This window comes from Bombus pyrosoma, linkage group LG3 (genome assembly GCF_014825855.1).
Source record: "Bombus pyrosoma isolate SC7728 linkage group LG3, ASM1482585v1, whole genome shotgun sequence".
In the NCBI taxonomy this organism is placed as follows: domain Eukaryota; kingdom Metazoa; phylum Arthropoda; class Insecta; order Hymenoptera; family Apidae; genus Bombus; species Bombus pyrosoma.
In genome coordinates, this window is record NC_057772.1 from 16,279,931 (window position 1) to 16,300,540 (window position 20,610).

Consider the following 20,610-nt stretch of genomic DNA (forward strand, 5'->3'; position numbering starts at 1 on the left):
ATCGATAATCAAATATTTAATCCATAAATATTCATTTCAAAAGATCCAATAATTATATACAGTTATATATAATATTAAAACTTTTTAATAGGTTGCGTCATATTATCATTGTAATTATTAATTGAAAGCAATAATATATATCATAATTATTAATTTCTGATTATTAACATTGTGCTGATGCATTGGCTAATGATTTTATGTAATTGTATAAAAAACATTTAAACAAAATCCATTTTTTATTCTGTTAAAACGTATCCTTCCAATATACTAATTATAGTTATTTTTCTGCAAATGTAATTTCATCAAATGTTTCATGATTAATACAATGTTCAGATAGTATATAATTTTAGAAAACATTGGAATGATATAAATTTAAATTTTCTACTGAGTAGTTTTGAGTTTGCGTAGTAAAATTATCAAATAGTCTCCCAAACTTTTTATTAAGCGCACGAGAGAAAAACAAAAATTACTAGGATTTATATGACATTATTGGAAGATATATCATATATTCCTAAAAGTAATATCTACTTTAAAATCATTAAGTAGCAACTACATATATTGTGATATGACACGATTGTATATATTGGCATTATTAATAACGAGTAGAAAGATATTTCGATATATTTTTATTAAAATGGTTTCAGTTTCAAATATATTTTCTCTTTATAGTACGAAAATTTAGGACCAATAATATGGAAGGATTGAACAGAATGAAAATTGGTCTTTTTTAATCTTACTTCACAGTAGGTCAATTAATTTTGTGTTTAACATGATGAAAAATAGACATTTTTTGTTAAATAAAATGTCTAAAGTCTTATGAGTAAAATAAATAAAGATCGGAAGTTTAATTGAAATTAATTCGCTAAAACGATTCTTAAAAATATATAAATTAACTACAAATTCAGTGCACACATATGTAAGTGAGGGCGCGATCAGTATTTTTCTGCGATACGAGTCCAAAATGTCAGACATCGATAAATGGATGGAACTTGCAAAAGAGTGCAAGTATCTTCCTGAAAATGACCTTAAGGTAAATAATATATGAAAAATATTAATAATAATACTACCAATTATGTTGTATTTTGTTAACATATGTAACAAGACCTTAAACATACACTCATAGGTTACTTGAACCTCCTATATGTCTCCTAACAATAAAATTAATTTTGTTCAGAAACTTTGTGACATGGTATGTGACATATTATTAGAGGAATCTAATATTCAACCAGTATCTACTCCGGTAACAGTATGTGGAGATATTCACGGCCAGGTAAACTTTAGAGTTTTATTCTAACCTCAACATGATATCGATATCTTTAGAGATAACGATAACTATTTCAACGATAAAGATATGATTCTTCTATATAAATAGGTTTTTACGATTGTTTATTTTCTTTTAGTTTTACGATCTAGAAGAATTATTCCGTAATGGAGGCGCTGTGCCAGAAACAAATTATATATTTATGGGAGATTTTGTAGATAGAGGGTATTATAGCGTAGAAACATTTACTCGCCTACTCACACTTAAAGCTAAATGGTCTGATAGAATAACATTACTTCGAGGAAATCACGAATCCAGACAAATCACTCATGTTTATGGTTTCTATGGTTAGTATATATTATGTTATAAAAATGTGATGTATTTATTGTAATATAACATCTACAAGATTATTTGATAGTAACTCATTACGCTGCATATTTGATAATTATGATAATTGGATTTATTATATTCTATGCAGATGAATGTCAAAACAAATATGGCAATGCAAATGCATGGAAATACTGTTGTAAGGTGTTCGACTTACTTGCAGTTGCTGCCGTTAGTATTTGTAAATAATAAATGAATTTAATATTGTGTTATGATGTTTAATAAAAATGTGGATATTTTTATTTAGTTAATTGATGAACAAGTACTTTGTGTACATGGTGGGTTGTCTCCAGCCATTAAAACATTAGATCAAATTAGAACGATTGAAAGAAATCAAGAAATTCCGCATAAAGGTATTTTCACTGTTTTTTAATATGCTACGTTATGTTATACTTGAATACATTTCAATTTCTGTTTTAGGTGCTTTTTGTGATTTGGTTTGGTCCGATCCAGAAGATGTTGAATCATGGACTATTAGTCCACGTGGAGCAGGTTGGTTATTTGGAAGTAAAGTAACATATGAATTTATGGAAATCAACGATCTTAAACTTATTTGTAGAGCTCATCAATTGGTTCATGAAGGTATGTATTGTTACACAAATTATACGTATTTATTTACATATAATTTGTGTAACAAAAGAACTTTATGATTATATTTTATATATTTCTATCTTATTTACAGGTTATAGGTACATGTTTAATGATAAGCTTGTAACAGTATGGTCAGCTCCAAATTATTGTTATCGTTGTGGTAACGTAGCTAGTATTTTACAGTTTACAACTGTCGATCAAAGAAACCCAGTGCTATTTCAGGCAGTGCCTGATTCTGAAAGAGTAATTCCACCTTTAACTATTACACCATACTTTTTGTGATCTAATCTAGTGTTCCATTTGTTTGGATGCAGAAAGGTGGTATCTGCGTCTAGACGTTACGGAATTACATGACTGTTTCTTCATGTTGATGGACACAGGCTGATACTTTGACGGAGCATCAAATTTTGAAGTATTATTTAGAATTTTAATCAAAAAAATTTTGTTTATGTTTTTATACTTAAATGTTATTTGGAGAACAGGATTATCGTGTGATTGCTTATTCAGGGAATGATTTTACACAGTTTTTAGGAAATTTATCCATTTTTGTATATTAAGAAATTAACTTTTATATATAATTACGCCTGCCATTGCATCAGCCTGATTCTCCTAGTTTGAAAAATGTTTCGCATTGAAATGTGAACACTGTGGTCTAGACGCTTTTGCTGTCTACTGTGGACATTCTAGAGCATTCGTATCTCAGAGCAGTATTGTGAATGTACCGTTCTAAAGGCTAAGAGCTTTAAAATAAGTTATGAACACAAACAACAGCAGGTTCAGTAATGTATGAATGAATAAATGAGAAACCATTTAAACATTCCGAAGTGGGAGAGTCTCTGAGTATAGTGAATGCTTCATTGATATTATGATCGTTGTGCGTAGAATTCAGGTTTATTAAAGCGTGAGCATATATACTACTGTTAAGGTCTTCCTGAGTATGTAATTGATCTGTTTCTGATTTAGACACTGTGTATGCTGCGTGCAATTCTTTTTATTCTAGATGCGCAATCAGTGTTCTTAGCAGCATAAAGTCGGCGATTCTGCCGAGGTACAAATAGTATGTAGCAGTAGCCAAAGTTTTCCTGCCTAGGTAAGGAAATTGAGTAGAAAAATTGTATTATATAATAGAAGTTTTCTTATTATTTTTATGCACATGACAATTTTATATTTCATTCTCTTTTTTCCTTTTATGGGCTCAAAATACTATTTGCAAAATATCTTAAAAAGTATTGAAATTTTTTCATAATACCGGCCTTTTTAACTATGTTCTACTTTTATGTGTACAGAGCAATAGTTTGAATATTATTATATTCTCAGAATCTTTGTACAGTTTTCACATTATATGCCAAATCGCTGTCGTACTGAATAATTATAATAGCTAGACTGTCATAAGTTCATTAATGTAGGGAGCAACTTTTAAGAACCAAGACCCTTAGCAATGTGCCTCTAAATTAATAAGCGTTTGTGTAATATAATGATACGATATTGATACATAATCAATGGAACGCACCGGCCATTGCGTATCATAAGCCTGAATTCTGACCATCGATTTACTAGCTCATGATATTCCTAACCGATCACAGACCCGACAATTATGGCATTGGCATTGGCACTGGCTGTCAAGTTGAAACTACTCTATTTTGAGTTTTGTGATATAGTTCAAGCGAGGCATGTGAAAATTGCATCGATGTTTGTAACGATTTTCCATGTCGGATCGTTTGAAAATGTTTTGAAGACTTGTTATTTCAAAAAAAAAATGAAAAAAAAAAAAATAAAAATAGTCAACTTTTGAACAGTGCCTTCAGAACTATAACACGACGGTCTACTAGAAGTAAATACTTTCTACTGACGGATAATCATAGACGAACTAGGACGGATCATATAAATAACAGAGAGCTTAACAAAGGCGTGTGTAAGGAATTCTCTTCACTTTTTTATATTCCAGAAACTATCATTAACAATTACTTTATCATATTTCGATCTTTATTATTATCTCGTAAGATATTTCGGCGTCCAATTCGATGATTGCTTTACACGATACTTTTTACATTTTACAATATTATCGATAAAAAATACGATTTATATATATATATTATATATATATTATATATATATTATATATATATATATATAATATATCCAGATTGTTACAATATGCAACTATACGATTTTACATTAATCAATTCTTTGTATTTACATTATTGATATTATATTAGATAGATCATTACACAAGGCAAGACACGGAGTTTACGTTACAAACTCGATCTGTCGGTTTTGCAGCCTCTATTATTATCGTAAAACGGTGGTGATGCGTAAGAATGCCTACGTAGTACGGATATCCTAGGAATCATAAAAGTATTAGCTTCTGTGTCTACTTAGGTATTCACAGCAGTCACCTTTGAAATGCCTCTGTCTGTGATCGCTTTAACCTTATCGAAGTGTCCAAGCGCTTGCGGCGATTTACATCGGTAAGCTCACTGGAATAAAGACAATGACATTAAATAATGAGACTACTTTAGCTTAATAAACGTTTTGTGCAGGAGCTTGAACACTGCGCATAATTCTTAAAGATCTCACAGGTAGACAACATTTTAACGATCATGTACCTTGAAAGTATAGATTTTGTTATGTTAATGTAATGAAACGTCTGTAATAAAAATGCGCAAAAATTGCAACTGACATTATCAATAATACTCCCGTTATTATTGTGATAAGTAAAGTACAAATATATACATATAACACGCATACACATATACGTACACATACATATATATATATACCGTGAAATAATAAAGGAGGAAACTATCGTATGTAGGTATGGGTATGGAATAATAAAGATATCATCAAATTTGTTCATCTTTAATTAGTTTATTTACTTGTAATAATATTATTTTCATCGTATATATAATAATTCTATTTATTCCTTACTATTTATATATAATAATATAGTGTATTTATGTTCAATATGTATAATATATTATCTACATTTATATAATCCCTATGAAAGGCATCTCCAAACAGACTTCAGATTTACTTTTTTTTTTAAAATATCTTATTTATTCATAAAAATACAGGGGGTTTACGCGTCACCTGTGAAGTCTAGCCTGTTTTGCCCAGAACCGATAGCTTCCGATTTATTGGTCGGATGAACATCATTATATTATATCTTACAATGCTTAATCCTTGCGATAACAATGAATTTATTCTTATGATTATCAACTTCATCTATATACACATCTTTATGAAAACAAATGCGATAATTTTTTTGCCCGACTATAAATCTGCAAGCGCGTCCGTGTTATACTTCTCGTTGTACTTCGTCGTATTCCGTGTATAATCGCATTATTAATAATTATTTGTTACTCAGTAAAATGACAACAATTGAACGAATTTTGGAGCTCATTGCATGAAGGACGCAATGCAGTGAAAAAATGCAACGAATAAGCTAAATTGGTATTTAATGAAATTTTTTGCTAACGATAAAAAATAAAATATGTAAATTTTTGTATTAAACTTATTATATAAACATATTCTCTTTTACATCGACTAGAGTATTTAATTAAGTATTTGATTTTGACAAAAGATTATATGTAGATTTTCAGTCTGTTTAATTATGCATTATTCTTTAAGTATTTGCTTTCAAAAAGAAAAATTCCAACTACACATATAAATTCTATATTTGTGACGATAAGTAAAGTTCTTACCAAATTGTTAAATTGCACATTATAATAAAATGTCGATGTGCAACTATTTTGAATAATTCGTGCAAAAAATTGTAAAATGTAATGTGCATATAAAATACAAGAAATGCGTGAATGATATTTGAATTATTCCTAATAAAATAACATTCATTAAAAAAATACATTCATGCGCGATATAAAGCTCGAAATCGTTATCAAATCAGGTGTAAAAATTCGAAAAATGCTAGATGGAGCAATTTCGCAAATGTTTACGTTCATCAACGAGAAATCGTATTTCGCGCGCAAAAGTTGGTAAAAAAAATGATTCGCAGCAGTATAGCAGTATTCGGTTCTTGGCAAAGCAGCAATTCACACGGTGCCCAAATCTCAGTTACAAAAGGAATAGTCGAAGGTAAACGAGATGATAAAAATGTACTTCCTAAACGTAGGTAGAAATTGGTAACTTTGACTCACTCATTGAAAAAGTATTTCCTCTTGCCAGTCTGGCATTCGTGTTTTCTTTTCGCCCGTCGTTTTTGGGTTAACGTTTGCATTTCGCGCTTCTTTGCTTATACCGTGACAAGCAGCATACTTCAGTGTTAACCAATCCGTTCGAAGTAATGGTGCGCGTTTGAAAATTTCATCGTTTTAATAAGAAAATAATAAGCTGACATTTTTAGGAGATCCAGAGATCAGTAAATTGATAGCCAAGAAAAATATTTCGGTGAATGAAATACATAAGAACGTCCTAATCTGACAATATAAATACGAACGTTGTTTCAATATCACATCAATCCTTAACGATTTTGATGCCGCGGTTTGTAGCTCAAATGTACATTGTACATAGGCAAGTTGTTTCAGATGTTACATATATTTCCTCATATATATAATGTAATATATATATGGGGTAATATATGTAACATTTGAAACAATTAGCCTATGACGATAACATATATATATATAATCGTTATGATTCATCGCCCCAAAAGAAATACAAGTTTTTATTACCATCCCGACATTTGTGAACAGAGCATAGACGACTCGGCAAAACGATATATCCTATTCGTGTTATTTCGTTAGAAGATTCTAAACATGTATAACTAAAGTGGTGTCACATACATATCCTGCATCGCATAATTTTAATCAGGCTCAATCGTATGGCTGACACAGGATTAGAAACGCTGTTGCACCGCTTGACACTATATAAGAACAGGTATAACACGGAATTATACAAAGAGACAGGACTAGTACTTTCAACGTAGTTATTATTAAACCTTTCGTACAATATGTACAAAGTTAAACCCACAAACGAGAGGCATATGTATTTTTTATATTTTTAAATTTCATCTATTTTTCTTTTACTTTTGCTCAATAGACTCTCACTCGCACTTAAATATTAAAGGTTGGGCATGATAATACTCGCGGGTAGTATAATGCCCTAAGTCTTGCTGATCCAACGTATAGCTCTCCCGTAAGCAGCTGCTGTACTCCCAGACATCGGTGCACATTTCTTTTTATACAATATACATATTTATATTTATATTTATATTCATATTTATATTTATAATTTATATTTATATTTATATTTATATACTTATATTTATATTTATATACTTATATTTATATTTATATACTTATATATAATGTAATATAATAGACAGTCCAACTCGGTGCTTTTTTCTCTTAACGCGGCGTTCTTTTTTCCTCGCCGTTCTTTAACATCTGTTTCGATGTTGTATGTACATGCTAACAATAAATAGGAGGCGACAAGAAAAGAGTTCTCCGCGGGAAGTACATTATCTTTACTAGCTAATGAGAATAAAAAAAGGAAACAGAATTGGTTGATGGGCAGGGTTATAGGAACATAAGGGTGAACAGTCGCGGTTTGGTGGATCAACTCGAGGGAGCGGGCAGGGAAGAGGAAGGAACGAGGAGCGTAAAAAATGTCTATGAAGGTAGGAGACAAAAGAAAGAGAGCAAAAGGAACAAATGTATCGGTCTAAATGCTAACACGATTGCTTCCTTTCTTCGTATTGCACTATACTAAACGGTAACTTCAAAGTAAATTTTCGCGTGTAAACGTGAGGAAATTATGAGCGATTTATGTTTTCGAAGAAAAAGTAAAAGAAAAAAGAAATACGCGTTAGCCAATATCATGTCAAATATTCTCTTAACGTAATTTAGCGAGCTTGTTTTCTTTTTCTCTTCGTTCTTCTATCTTGCTTGTTTTCTTTCTTTCTATCACTCGCGGTTGCGACCTTATCGACCGTCCAATTGAACACAGAACAAGTGTACGATGATGTCCGGGGAATACAGGAACCGTTACCCCCAGTTCCTTAACCGCAAATAATATACATTGTTTACCGTATGAAGTATCCCATCATTAGTTAAGTCTTATAGTATGGACAAGTATCCCTAGGCTAGTAGGCCCAAGGTCTGTGTGTATAGTTCTCGTGTTGATTTTTTTTTTTCGTATGTGCGCTCACGATCACAAGTTCGGCGAAATTATCTCAAAGATGTAGAAAAGGCATCAAGGTTGACGGGAGTAGAGAAAGTTTCCTGCGAAAGCTTCGGTGGAATTTGCTTTGAGCAGAATATTCGCTTTGTAATTTGTAGTGTAGGAAAATAAGAGGAAGAGAAAATTAAGGATCAGGGAATGAAGATAAATGCAACACGACCGAAGGCATCCAAAGACACAACAACGGACCTTCGGGATCAAAGAAAGGGGAATTCGATTTCATCGTACTCGTGATCGCGTGCGTAGCGGTAATTAGCGCGTGTTTACGATAACTTCTATGGAGGCAAGATGAGACAATCACGTTGTGATAGAACATGCGCTAATTAATCATTACATGCGTATACAAGGAGCATTATTCATCATTTTTTCTTTTTCCTTTCCAAGACACGAACAAGACGTTTCGACTGGCGTCAGCCACCGGTTTGTTTCCTACCGTTATTTCCATTTTCTACAATTGGTTTTGCTATCTTAAATAATTGAGCCAATCTGAAGAACCAGGTATTTCTGAGTCGCAAGGAAACCGAATATCACACGTGTCCGCGACACATAAATATGCATTATACATACGTATATGCATATTTATATCTACATTTGCCAAAGTGGGCAACAATTTTCCATAAGTCCGATAAAAGCTCACGCGAGAAGAAAAAGGTATACTCGAACTTTTGTTACTCTATTACTTTTTTTGTTTGCTACGAATATAAGCTTCCTCGTAATAAAGAAATACCAAGTCTTTTGCTAGTCATATTTTCCATTCGTTTATGCATTTTACCTTCTCTTTTTCTCCTTTTTCTTTCTTGTATATAATACTATGAAATTATCGCAGTCATTTTAACGAGGAATTATAAAAAACAATCTTTTGTCACGAATCAATGGGGAACACTTGGTAACGAGAAACGAAGCGCGCGCGCTCACGCGCACAGGTTCGAACGATCAGATCCTTGCAAGGATTTTCAATAGAAAAAATATCACTTCGATATACGGCAGGCTATGAATTCATTAGAACTATATAAAAAACGTTTAAAAAGTTTATCTTACGTATCGAAAATCAGTATCAGTTCGAAGAACGTCCATTACAAAAATTTTGCAAAATATTTGCAAGTCATCGAATCGAACTTTATTTAAAAGTCGTCGAGAATCTCGCGGAAGCGTCTCGTTTGTGAGAAGAGTTTCGTTTACGCGACACTTCCCTCTTTTCGTAAGCTCTAGAATCGCGTGATCTCATGATCCGAGAAAAGTGGAGGATCGGATCGTTCGAAGGACGAGTAAAAAATCGACCGGTGAATGATGCACGATATTACACGCGTAAAGATTTACGTCGATGACGATAAAATGTAAATTAACAAAACCGTGAATATATATATATATATATGTATATATGTATATATAATATAGTCTTCTGTGTTGCGCGCTTGGACCATGATTCGGAGCGGTGAATGACGACAAGAACGACAATAACAACGAGGACGATTTACGAGTCAATAAGTCTGTAGCCTAGAGTCTAGCCAGATTTCCATCCAAATGTGTTCCACGTCGGGCATATTTTCCTTCGTATAATTGAAGGGTACCATTCAGTAGACGTCAAATTGGTCTCTGCATCACTTTATGCAAATAACATCAGTTTTTCTGTTTTTCGATTTAACAGTTATGCAAAAATCGTCATCGTTTTTACAAACATCCATTCAGTCAGTCCTTGTTCTAGTAATGACGACGGCCGTGTTCCCTGTATCTTCTCTTAATTAGAATGATAACTGAAATATCACACTTACGTCTGCAACGTCGTTTAGTTTAAGGGTAGGATCACATGGATACATAGACGAGAGTATTTAAGTATTTATAGGCGTTTAGAGTTATTTTGTTATCGAGAATGCGTACTCGTTTGGCTGTGATATTGTAATTATTATACCCGCGTGTAAAGATACATAGATACGCGGCGATCGATTTGTTCACTGATCGATTGTTTTGCGTTTGTGCTGTTGCTGGTGACTTGTCGTCGATTATCATCATCACCATTATCATCGTCGTCATCATCATCGTTAATATTATGATCACCATTATCATCAACATCGGTCGATTGATCTTTCGGTCGTTTTAATGGTAGTCTGCTATTTAGTTTGATAGTGGTGAAGAGTAATAGTAACAGTAGCAGTAGTAGTAGCAGCAATAGTAGTAGGTGGTAGTAGGTGGCCTACAGTGAGCGTACGTAACGAGAGTTTTATTATCGATCGGATTATGCAACGTGAACACACAATGACGTAGTTGCGCGGTACTGCGTACAGAAATATATTATTATAGTCTTTCAGTTTCGATAAAAAAGTTCAGTTCCCTCCTCGATTGATTTCCCATCTCGAGGTGGCGCGCTTCCTCACTCTCCCTCTCTTTCTCTCCCGCTCTCTCGCTCTCTTTCGAACTCTTTATATTCTTTCATTAATTTGCTTTTTTTATTTCTTATCTAAAGCACTCTCTCTCTCCTCCTCCGTATCCTTTGCGTCTCTTTTTTTCAAATCTTCTCGTTTTTCTCTAGTTTTTGTTCTTTCTTGTTTTTTTTCCTTCTAACGCTTTTGTCTGTTTTATCACGCTTTTCGCAGGTTCCTCGTTCTCTTCTCGACTTTCTTCGTTTTGTACAACGCAACGAACACACAGATTTATATTATTTATATTATTTATATATATACTTTTTTTATATAATTATTATACATACGCAAACAAAGCCTTTCCCTTTTCCCTTTTCCTATAAGTCTCTCCCGTTTGCTTTTGTTTGTTTGTTCGATTCTATTTTCATATATATACATATATACATACAATATAATCTTTCGTGTGTGTATATATATGTATATATTTATATGTATAGTATGTATATAGGTATTCAGCTTCGTTTATCGTCAGTTTGTTTTTTATTTACTATCTTTGAATTGTTGAGTTCAATAGGAAAGGAACGTAGAACATTTTACTCTCAAGTAGAAGAGCTGCCGCCGATTGTACCTGGAATTCAGGAAGAAAACAGGATCGACTTAGATTGTAGGTACTGTTCTAACTCGTCTCTCACGAAAACATTTATAAATACGGTCGTACTATCATGGATACTCTATTGCTTGAATCTTTCTCTATTATCGATCACAAAATTGTGCATATTTTCATATTTCTATTTATTTACTTCTTTTATCTACTTTATTTTATTTTATTTTTTTGTCCTTCTGTACTTTACGCTGCACACCCATCTGGTCAAGTGAAAATCTAAATGATTCGCGCGACAAACGATGAACGACCAGGGGAAATTTTTTTATGGCTGACTTACTTCGGGCAATCTGACGAGAAGATCATGAAATCGATTCGGCTGTTGAGGCGCGCTGTGCTCGACAAAACTCCGTAGACAGCTCATGTACCGTTCTTGTAGATGTTCTAATTCCATAGTACCTCCACGTGCTAAGAGAGGACAAATATAAGAGAAATAATCGTGAACATGTGCTGATAGCGACTTATATAGGGTGATAAAAAAAAAAAGGTTTAGAAGCCTAAGTATGGATAGATTTACCAAACGTAAGGAAATTTTTCGAAAGGTTTTCGATAATTGTATATTCACTTTTCGATTCATGTTTGTTAAGATTTTCTTTCTTCATTTGCTGAGCACTATTATATTTTTATCTTTGAAGTCCTGAATTTTATTTTTCACTATAACTATAACTATTCGATCGTTAGTAAATTTTAATTCCTTCAGTAATTCGCGATGTCTTTCTAAAAGTTACTCGACGATTATCAATCCTTCCTTGAGTATCATTTTACTTTGAAATTTGTTGAGAATATATCAAACAATATAAAGAATATAAATATATCATTACTTATGTTCAGATGGTTGATAAATGTATTCCGTATGGAGAATGTAGGTACTTTTCTTTCGATTTGAAATTATTCGAATAATTACGAGCTGTACTCTATACATATGGCATATAAAACAAATGAAAAATATGCAAAAATTAGCATCCTATACCGTATTTACACGCAAACTTACATTTTGCTTCGCCAATTGCAGCATTAGCAAAAAGAATGTATTTCTTTATATCTTAAGTATCTCGATGAAATAAAAAAGAAAAGAAGAAAAGAAAAAACAGGCATGTACGGTATTTGTGCATTTTTAAATGATTTATCTGATGAGAATACTTACCTTGCGAGAGCATGGTGATTACTTTCAGGCAGACGTATTCTTCCATTCGTAATCTCACCCTCCTGAACATTAATGTGACGTATGTAATTTTTTCCACCATGAGCCCTACGTCTTGTTGTAATTGGTCCATGGTTATCGGTCGGCCCATCATGTTCGTTAGGCACGTTTGCAACGTATACATGTTGTTTGAAACCTGTGTACGAATACATTTATTTAATCTAATTCAAACGATACACGTTTGATTAATACAGTGTCACAAGTTCCTTTTTATATTTTTCAAAGTAGAAAGTTTCTTCGTTCCTCAAATAAATCTTCCTATGATCTCCTCGTGTTTAAATGTAGAAAGTACTGCTTGAATTTCACGAATGTCCATACAGAACCATATCTGTCTGGCTAAGATTTATGCAACCAATTACGATTCTATTAAGGATCGTATTTATCCGATACTATTTGCGATAAAAAGCGTACTCTACATTACACTTTGAACAGAAATGCTCGACCCGTGGACTGCAGGTGTGTACTATCGGTTCACGTCATGAAATAAATCTGCTGTACTGTATTCGTTGGTTAAAGTGAAAGTTCTTTATCTGTGGATCTCTGCTAAATCGAGGAGTAGTAGATTTAAATGCAGCGAAGGATAGAAAAGTAATTACTTCTTGCATAAAATCCGCTCCCATCACGTCGCTTCCGACGTTGGAGAACTTGTGCTGACCGTGTATCGCTTGATAAGCGGAAGTGGTCAGCACCAGGATCTCATGCCACTTGTGGGTGAGCAACGTCGTGTGAACTTCGACCGGTAGCTCAAGGTAAAACGGTAACCTTTTGGTCCACTGCACCAACTTGTACACTATGCTGTCCCCTATCTGACACAGCTTGTCGCTTAAGTTTGATTTATGGTCCAGTAGCTCGTCCAAGTTCTGGAATATAAAATAGGAGGTACACGTGCGAACAGAGACACACCATTTGTGTTGAAATTTTATTCGTTCGAATAGGAAAGGTATAGAACCCTAGAGAATGTGCAGCACGAATGGTAATGGAACAGTTTAAAAACTATGAAGCAGATAAACGCACCCTTAACGTGGCAATGTCTTGGAACTCGTCGCAATCTATTAGAGACTGGATCATAGCAACGGTTGCATCGAAAGGAAAAGACCGATCCCTCGAACTGCTTACTGTGTTGTCTAACCTCTGCCTTAAGTGTACCACCTTAAACACAGAAAATTTTTCTCTTAAACTATTTGAATTTGTTAAAATTTATCGTTTCTGAGTGTTATACTGCTACTACTCCAGTATGACGATTTATGAGAGGTTTAAGGAATAAAGGATTATGTAGGACTTATCACATAACTTGAAAACTAATTATATATGTACAAATCTGAAGATTACTAGATAGATGAAATTTAAAAAATACGGTCAATTTTCAATTTTTAAATGGAGTTTGTTAATCATTTATTTCGATGCTCGTACAAAAGATGCTAACGTTTAAAGCACTCTCGTATAAAAATTACAATTATTTTTACGCTAATTGCAAGAAATATATTTATTACTGCGAGAAATTGAGCGAATGACTTAAAATTTTAGGAACTCTAATCATTAATGGATTGTTAATTGAACTAACGACAAAAAAATAATATAAAAAACCAGAAACAGATTTAGATATGAAATGTGCCGTTTTTGTATTAAATTGTTCAATTCCATATACATATGTACGTACTATCTTACGTCGTACACATACTTTATTCCAAGCATATCGGTTGGAACCAGTGGAAATAAAGTTGCTGAATATTCCGATATATCCAGTGTCGAGATGGCAGGATCTACGATGGTCGCACTTTGATAATTTCAATCTGTCAGTGGACGAATCGTGGGGTCGTGCTTTCTACGTAAATCTGATCTGGCCTTTCATTGACCTTTCGATCCTCGAGATCGGTATTTGTGAAGTATATACGGTTAGGGAGAGTAGTCTGAGGTCCCCGGTGACACTTTCGGAGAAAGCTGCGATCCCCGTTTTTGCTCGGCTTTATCTTTAAGTTTCGTGCATATTGACGAACGTCACGCAGTCGTGGGACACGCGTTCTCGTTGCTGACGGCGATCTCGCGGCGGAGATGGAGGGACGAAGGTGTTGGAGGAGGAAGAGAAGGAGGTAGGGTGAGGTCAGTGTCCCTTGTGCAGACTTTCACGAGTTACGAAACCGGCGCGCGGCGGAGAACTGCCCGTCCTTGGCACCGGCTGTCGCTGATTTTCTATTGTCCCTACCTCCGAGTCGTCGTCATCTTGATGCGATGTCGATAACGACTGACGCCTCTCCTTCGATGTATACATATTATATACGCGCAATCTTACCAAATCCTTACCAAACATCGTGAATTCTGTTTTTTATTCGTTTCGCGATTATTTCGTAATCGCGCGTTAGCGATCTGACGCGACCAAATAATTCTATCATTTGTTTATAAGTAAGTTTTGTGAAGTTGTGAGACTAATCAACTGTAACCATGGTGATATTAAGGTGGGATCCTGTTGCAATTAAGGAACATGAATATTCGTCCGTTGACCATTTCAAAGTTAGAAGATATCCACCGTATTGTACAAATGATCATGACAGTATGTAGTCGCAATTTTCTAGGGCGGTGAATTCATCCTTCTTACAAATTCTACTTCTTGCAATCAGAAGCTTCTAGAAAAAGCTCTGGTAAACTCCATGGACAATATCGTTCTCGCACTGTCGCATTTCTTGGCAAAGATCTGGAATCTTGTTTCTGGAGAAACATGTTAATCCGAATCTTTATGCATTTCGAAACTCTCCATTCTTCCAACGCGGGAGGAGAACTTTTGAAATTCATGAGAATCCATACGCTGCATCGTGGCGAGTGTGCAACGATTCGCCTGGAGATGGAAAGTGACCTCCTTAATCGTATTCCATCCACAAGGCAATATTTATCCGGTTCGGGAGTCATCGATTTCACTTTTGGCAATGGCCTCTACCGGACTTACTGTTCCCGGTAATTCTTCTCGTTGTTTGCATACCTCACCTGGTCTGTAAACGTAACACAGCGTCATTCGAATATTCTCGATAGTTGATTGCGCACCGAGCTACGTTACGTATGTATCTATATACTCTTGTCGCGTAAATGGTCCCTGACAACGTTCGTCAACGCGTGAGCTTTCACGCGACGAATTAAAACGATCTGATTATCACGGTTCGTTTCGATGCCGTATATCGATCGTTGACGTTCGTGAAAAATATTACGCGAACGGCACAGAATATTGATAAACATCCACGATCCACCGTTACAATCGCGTCATTTCAATGAAGTTCGATCATTACTGATCAACGATGAGTCGCGCAGTTCTATTTCGAACGAGCGTTCATCGTTTAGAGGATTAATTTCGGTTGTGAAGGTTTAGCTCGTTGAACCACGCGAAATGGTTGGTGCAGCTCGAACCTCTAATAGGAAACACTTTCACGACGTAAAAGATAGTACTATGTTTAGACGAGCACGAAAAGGCATGTGAGACGACGACGACCAACCAAGTACTCGGCTTGCTGGTATCTATCGGCTTTCGTAATGTGGGAAACCTTGAGGCTTGCGCAAGCAAAGTCGTAAGAAAGTGAAATTGCAATATGGAGTTCATTCATTTCAGGATCGTTCTCGAAAATGGTCGAAATCCGTCGAAATCCGTCGAAATCCGTCGAATTTGATTACTTTTTCCCATCTACTTGTTCCTCTGCTTATTTTATTATTCGTGCTTTCCAGCGTTCTTTTTTACATTTTTTCATATCTTTTATCGTTAATTTGACGTATCGAGATGTCAGCTCTTGATTATTTCATATGTTTAAGGTTTCTTAACCAAATACATTTTTATAAGATCGATCATTTTTAATCAATTCCCGCCAATTTCAAAGATCAGGAAAATAGAATGATCGTCACGCAAACGTAAAACATGCAACATGATCTATATTTTTTAGCGTTTCTTTGTAACTTGTTACTATGTTCTCAAATTTTTTTCCGAAACAACAAAACACTGTTTCAATTCCTCACAATAATAAATATATTTCTTTGTATCATTAACTAGCTCACTTGTTCTAACGTCTTCCCATTACCTTTTAGACTGTATCATATAGTCTCGTAAGCAGAAAAATTATAAATGGCGCATATCATACTTATTTAATTTCCTTTGAGAATTTGTTACAGAATTGTTAATGGTTTTTTCGATCATTGAAATGTGGTGAAAGCGAAGAGGAACAAAATTTAATCATACTATTCGCGATAATTCTGTAATCGTTCACATATTCATTTTCTGTATGACTTTAGCCTCAATCTAGAAGCCGTGTAGTCATTGTGCAGAATTCATCGACCGACTAACATTCCTCAAATGACTGTTTTAAACGCGTACATAACGGCCTCCTCACGATCTCGAAACTAAAGTTACTGATGCCGTAACCTAGCCAATACCATTTTTGCGCGATCTCGTGATTCATTCCTGGATTCATTTCTGAAGGAAAGGTCGCGAGGAGTTGAAATTTCACCGTTGTTTCCGATATGTGGAAGATCGAGTTGATCCGATTAATACGATATCATCGTATTTTCCTGGTGTTTAATCGCGTTGAAACCGATCGAGAACGTGCTGAATTGGATGAAAGAAATCCCCATGAGCGAGAAAGATCGCGTTGGCGCATGTGATCCGATCGCGTGCAGCTGCTTCGAAAGTGAAAGTGAAGATACCTTCGGGACGTTCTCATCAACGGTGCATTCTCTCGACGAAGATCAACTTTTGTCGACCCGTGCTCGATTTCTAACGAGCCGTCTCGAATAAATCATTCGAAATCGTGTTACGGTTGCACGGGCGACGTTGATCTATACACGTTCGCGGAGTGTTCGTTAAGACGCGAACAGAGGAAAAAACATTTTACACGTATATATGTTGGTTGGTTTGTTAGATAATCGACCTAATGGAGAACTGATAGAGAAATCCCACTTTCTTTCTTAGACGTTATATCTAGTGCGCTTCCATGAGTTATCATGCAGAAAGATCGCGTGGAATCGAATACGTTGCGTCATGTTGCTTACGAAGAGATGTTCAAAGGAACAGGGAAACAAGTGGAAGTTACCGTGGTGGTCCCTTCCTGTTGTTAACAAATTTCTTAGCTTTGATGAAAATACGAGAGAGTGAAAAAGAAGAACATTATGCGTATGTATTAATCAATATTTCTCAATATTTTTCAATTTCACAAGATTAATAGATAACTTTTAAGTTGAATTTTATGATAGATCTTTTCTTAAAACATTAATAGTCTTCTGATTTATTAAAACGAGAGCAATATTGGGTCATAAAAATTCAAATATTACAGTAGAATTAAAGTCTGTTTTCTCGTGCTTTCGCTCATTGTTGCCGATTTAATCCTTCCGTATCTAGAGTCTACAAAACATTATCTGCCAATGGAATGTCGTTCATGCGTCATTGGACAAGATACCTACTACATATCTCTTCGCTAGATCGTGAGGACCTTCGTTTAAAAGTTAGGCATTATAGTAAAAAATCAAGGCAGAAGAAGAACGGTGTAAAAGTGCAGAACATGACGTGAACTCACTTCGGAGGGGTTGGTGAGCGCTGTCTTCAGGATCGTCCCATTAACAAGGTGTCCCGAATGCGCGGGGTGACTTGAGTGACTGGTGGTAGATTGCGAGTTGAGCGGGTCGCCCGACGAAATCTTGTGATGATGAAGAAAACCACCAGCTAGCTGGACATGTTGCTGTTGGCTGTGGTGAGCGACTGCGGCTACAGCCATGTGTTTGTCAAGCATCGTCGAACCCATGGTGCTTTTGCTACCACCAAGGGATCCCGACCCGTTAACACCGCCAACATTACCGCCGCTACTTATGCCACCCATGCTTCCGCCCACTCCACTTGTTTTGTTACTTTTCTTGTGCTTCTTGTACTTCACCTATGGAAGGAAAGAAGGCGGAATAAAATTAATCATTTACCTTGGAAAGCAATACAACGATTGACATGTAGTTGTTGAGTGCGTGAATATATCTTAGATTAAGGATCAGTTTCTCATTTTTGTATTCACATGTACATCGTCGACAAAGAGTTAGGGAGCATTAGTGTTTTTAAAAACCTTTCGTATGTCTTTCGCTCTTGAAAAGATAATTTTATTGAATAATGTCTTAATTATTTGATATCTTTATTTTATGGTGTTAATAATTATCGAAGATATCAAGTTAATACTAACCTTGTAAAGGTTATATACAGCACCAGAATTTCTTCCTCCAGGCATTCGATCTTCTCGAACGGCCTGAAGGACCATACCCTGTTCAATGCACTTTTTGAAACGACAGTACTGACACCTGTTTCTTTGGGCCTTCGTAATTTCGCAACCACCTTCTGCCACGCACGTGTACACTCGCCTATTTTGTACAGTTCTTTTGAAGAAACCCTTACACCTGCACACACATAATTTCATGCTCTTTCATATTGCACATTCATAAGAAGATTTTATAAGAACTTTCCAGAGATTCCAGTATAAGAACTTATGTTTACTATAACAAATTATTGTTATCCGTGACTCAGTACATTGTAAACGAATTAGACGATAGAAATCTGTTTTATTTTCAAGATGTAGATTATATCGTGACACTTGTCCTGTTTCAAACAGTCATGTCCTTTTTTGAAACACCGATCTTTTAGTTAGCGTGAAGTGTAGAGCAGATAGAGTGGAAGGCATTTTACAATTAGTCATCAAAGATTTTCTATCCAACGAATAAAGTTTCAAAGTTTTCCTTGCTCCTCAGGGGATGATCTCGATTCTAGAAACCGATTAAAGATTCATACTTGGAGAATTATAGCTACACTGGGATGCGCAGAGAAATTGGTCGTCGACTTTTCTCAACTAATTTGCCGGATTTGTCGGATATGGCGATAGACATTGAATGCACAAGCATGAAAGCAAGTAACGATACCCTGTAGTACCTTAGGGATTAATCAACCGCGTTGCAGGATATATTAGAATGGGTAGTACCTTGAAGCCTTGAGGTGCACTTGAAGAGACCGAGTGTCGTCGTATCACGAAAGGGGAAATAATGAAAAACTTGGTGACATAATATCTACAAGAGGATATCTATCTATATACATTATTGAAGCGTAACATGGTAACCTCGCAGATTCTAGAAACAATATATTTCTCTGTTCTCAACGTTGAAACGTAGGTAGTATTTAGCACCATCTAAAGGTCAGAGTTCGCCGCGAGGTATCGTGACTAGTGTAGTTTTAACTTTCCGTACATAGTTTCGTTTGATTATCTGTAATTAAGCGGATCGTCCGAATCTCTGACTCGTAACGCGTCGCCGCTATGGCATTCCAGACTAAGCTGTTCGAGATATACAACGGGATCAGTTTTACAGACGACTAATTTGATTATCACACTTCGATCTCATCGTGCTTGAGTGCATCGCCAGCGATATCTCGAAGAATTTACTCGTTGTTTCTCGTCTTTCACAAGACTATCTTTGTTCTCTATTTACGAAATAGCGAAACAAAGATATTTTTGGAACTTTTTGGTATTAATACATGTACAAGTAATACACGTTGTTCTTAATATTTTTAACAACGAGAGAAGTTATATTTGCACTCTAAATTCTGTTTTATAATTTACTGTTCGTTGATGCATTTGACAGATTTTATAAGCAACTTTTTTTTTCAATTAATAACTTATTCGAGTTTCCAATAAATTGAACGATTAAAAGGACTTTATCTTTGTACATCATCTCTACATACTATGAATACAATTCTACTGAATTTGATTTTATTCCTCGTATTTGCAAGTTAATTTATTTTCCATTAAGATAACCTTATTTAGATAATTGCTACTTGTCAAAGGATTCTCTAAGTCGTAACTAATCTATTTCCATCGATATTTTCAAATCGATTGGAGTTTTCTAAATGATTTCGAAAAAAATTAACATGTGCCAAACAAACAAGTACGTAGTCCAGAAACCATTAAACGCTAATTGT

General features: G+C 35.0%; 2 protein-coding genes across 4 annotated transcripts in view; one reads left to right on the top strand and one right to left on the bottom strand.

The window, feature by feature from the left end:
• The first annotated feature begins 725 nt into the window (after positions 1–725).
• Positions 726–4,914, top strand: LOC122577915 (serine/threonine-protein phosphatase 6 catalytic subunit). The gene is made up of 7 exons (XM_043749619.1): positions 726–1,030; positions 1,175–1,270; positions 1,401–1,608; positions 1,740–1,819; positions 1,896–2,001; positions 2,069–2,230; positions 2,331–4,914. Exons 1-7 carry the CDS (start codon positions 962–964, stop codon positions 2,519–2,521), a joined length of 912 nt encoding a protein of 303 aa, XP_043605554.1. The 5' UTR covers positions 726–961; the 3' UTR covers positions 2,522–4,914.
• The window catches only part of LOC122577914 (hormone receptor 4-like), a 155,745-nt gene continuing 139,109 nt past the window's right edge, over positions 3,975–20,610 (bottom strand). Inside the window, exons 7-14 of one of the 3 annotated variants that reach the window (XM_043749617.1) lie at positions 18,833–19,043; positions 18,188–18,541; positions 13,668–13,802; positions 13,250–13,513; positions 12,597–12,789; positions 12,444–12,449; positions 11,733–11,860; positions 3,975–11,419 (exon numbers count right to left, since the gene is read on the bottom strand). In XM_043749617.1, coding sequence (XP_043605552.1) covers positions 11,339–11,419; positions 11,733–11,860; positions 12,444–12,449; positions 12,597–12,789; positions 13,250–13,513; positions 13,668–13,802; positions 18,188–18,541; positions 18,833–19,043 — 1,372 coding nt within the window. In that variant the 3' untranslated portion in view covers positions 3,975–11,338. Of the gene's footprint in view, positions 11,420–11,732; positions 11,861–12,443; positions 12,450–12,596; positions 12,790–13,249; positions 13,514–13,667; positions 13,803–15,605; positions 15,632–18,187; positions 18,542–18,832; positions 19,044–20,610 lie in introns of those variants that run through there. The other 2 variants (XM_043749616.1, XM_043749618.1) reach the window with 2 other exon arrangements.

Coding starts and splice junctions, on each gene's coding strand:
- LOC122577915 (XM_043749619.1), top strand. CDS start 962: ATGTCAGACATCGATAAATGGATGGAACTTGCAAAAGAGTGCAAGTAT. Junction 1,031..1,174: donor TTCCTGAAAATGACCTTAAG/GTAAATAATATA, acceptor AATTTTGTTCAG/AAACTTTGTGACATGGTATG. Junction 2,231..2,330: donor TCATCAATTGGTTCATGAAG/GTATGTATTGTT, acceptor TCTTATTTACAG/GTTATAGGTACATGTTTAAT.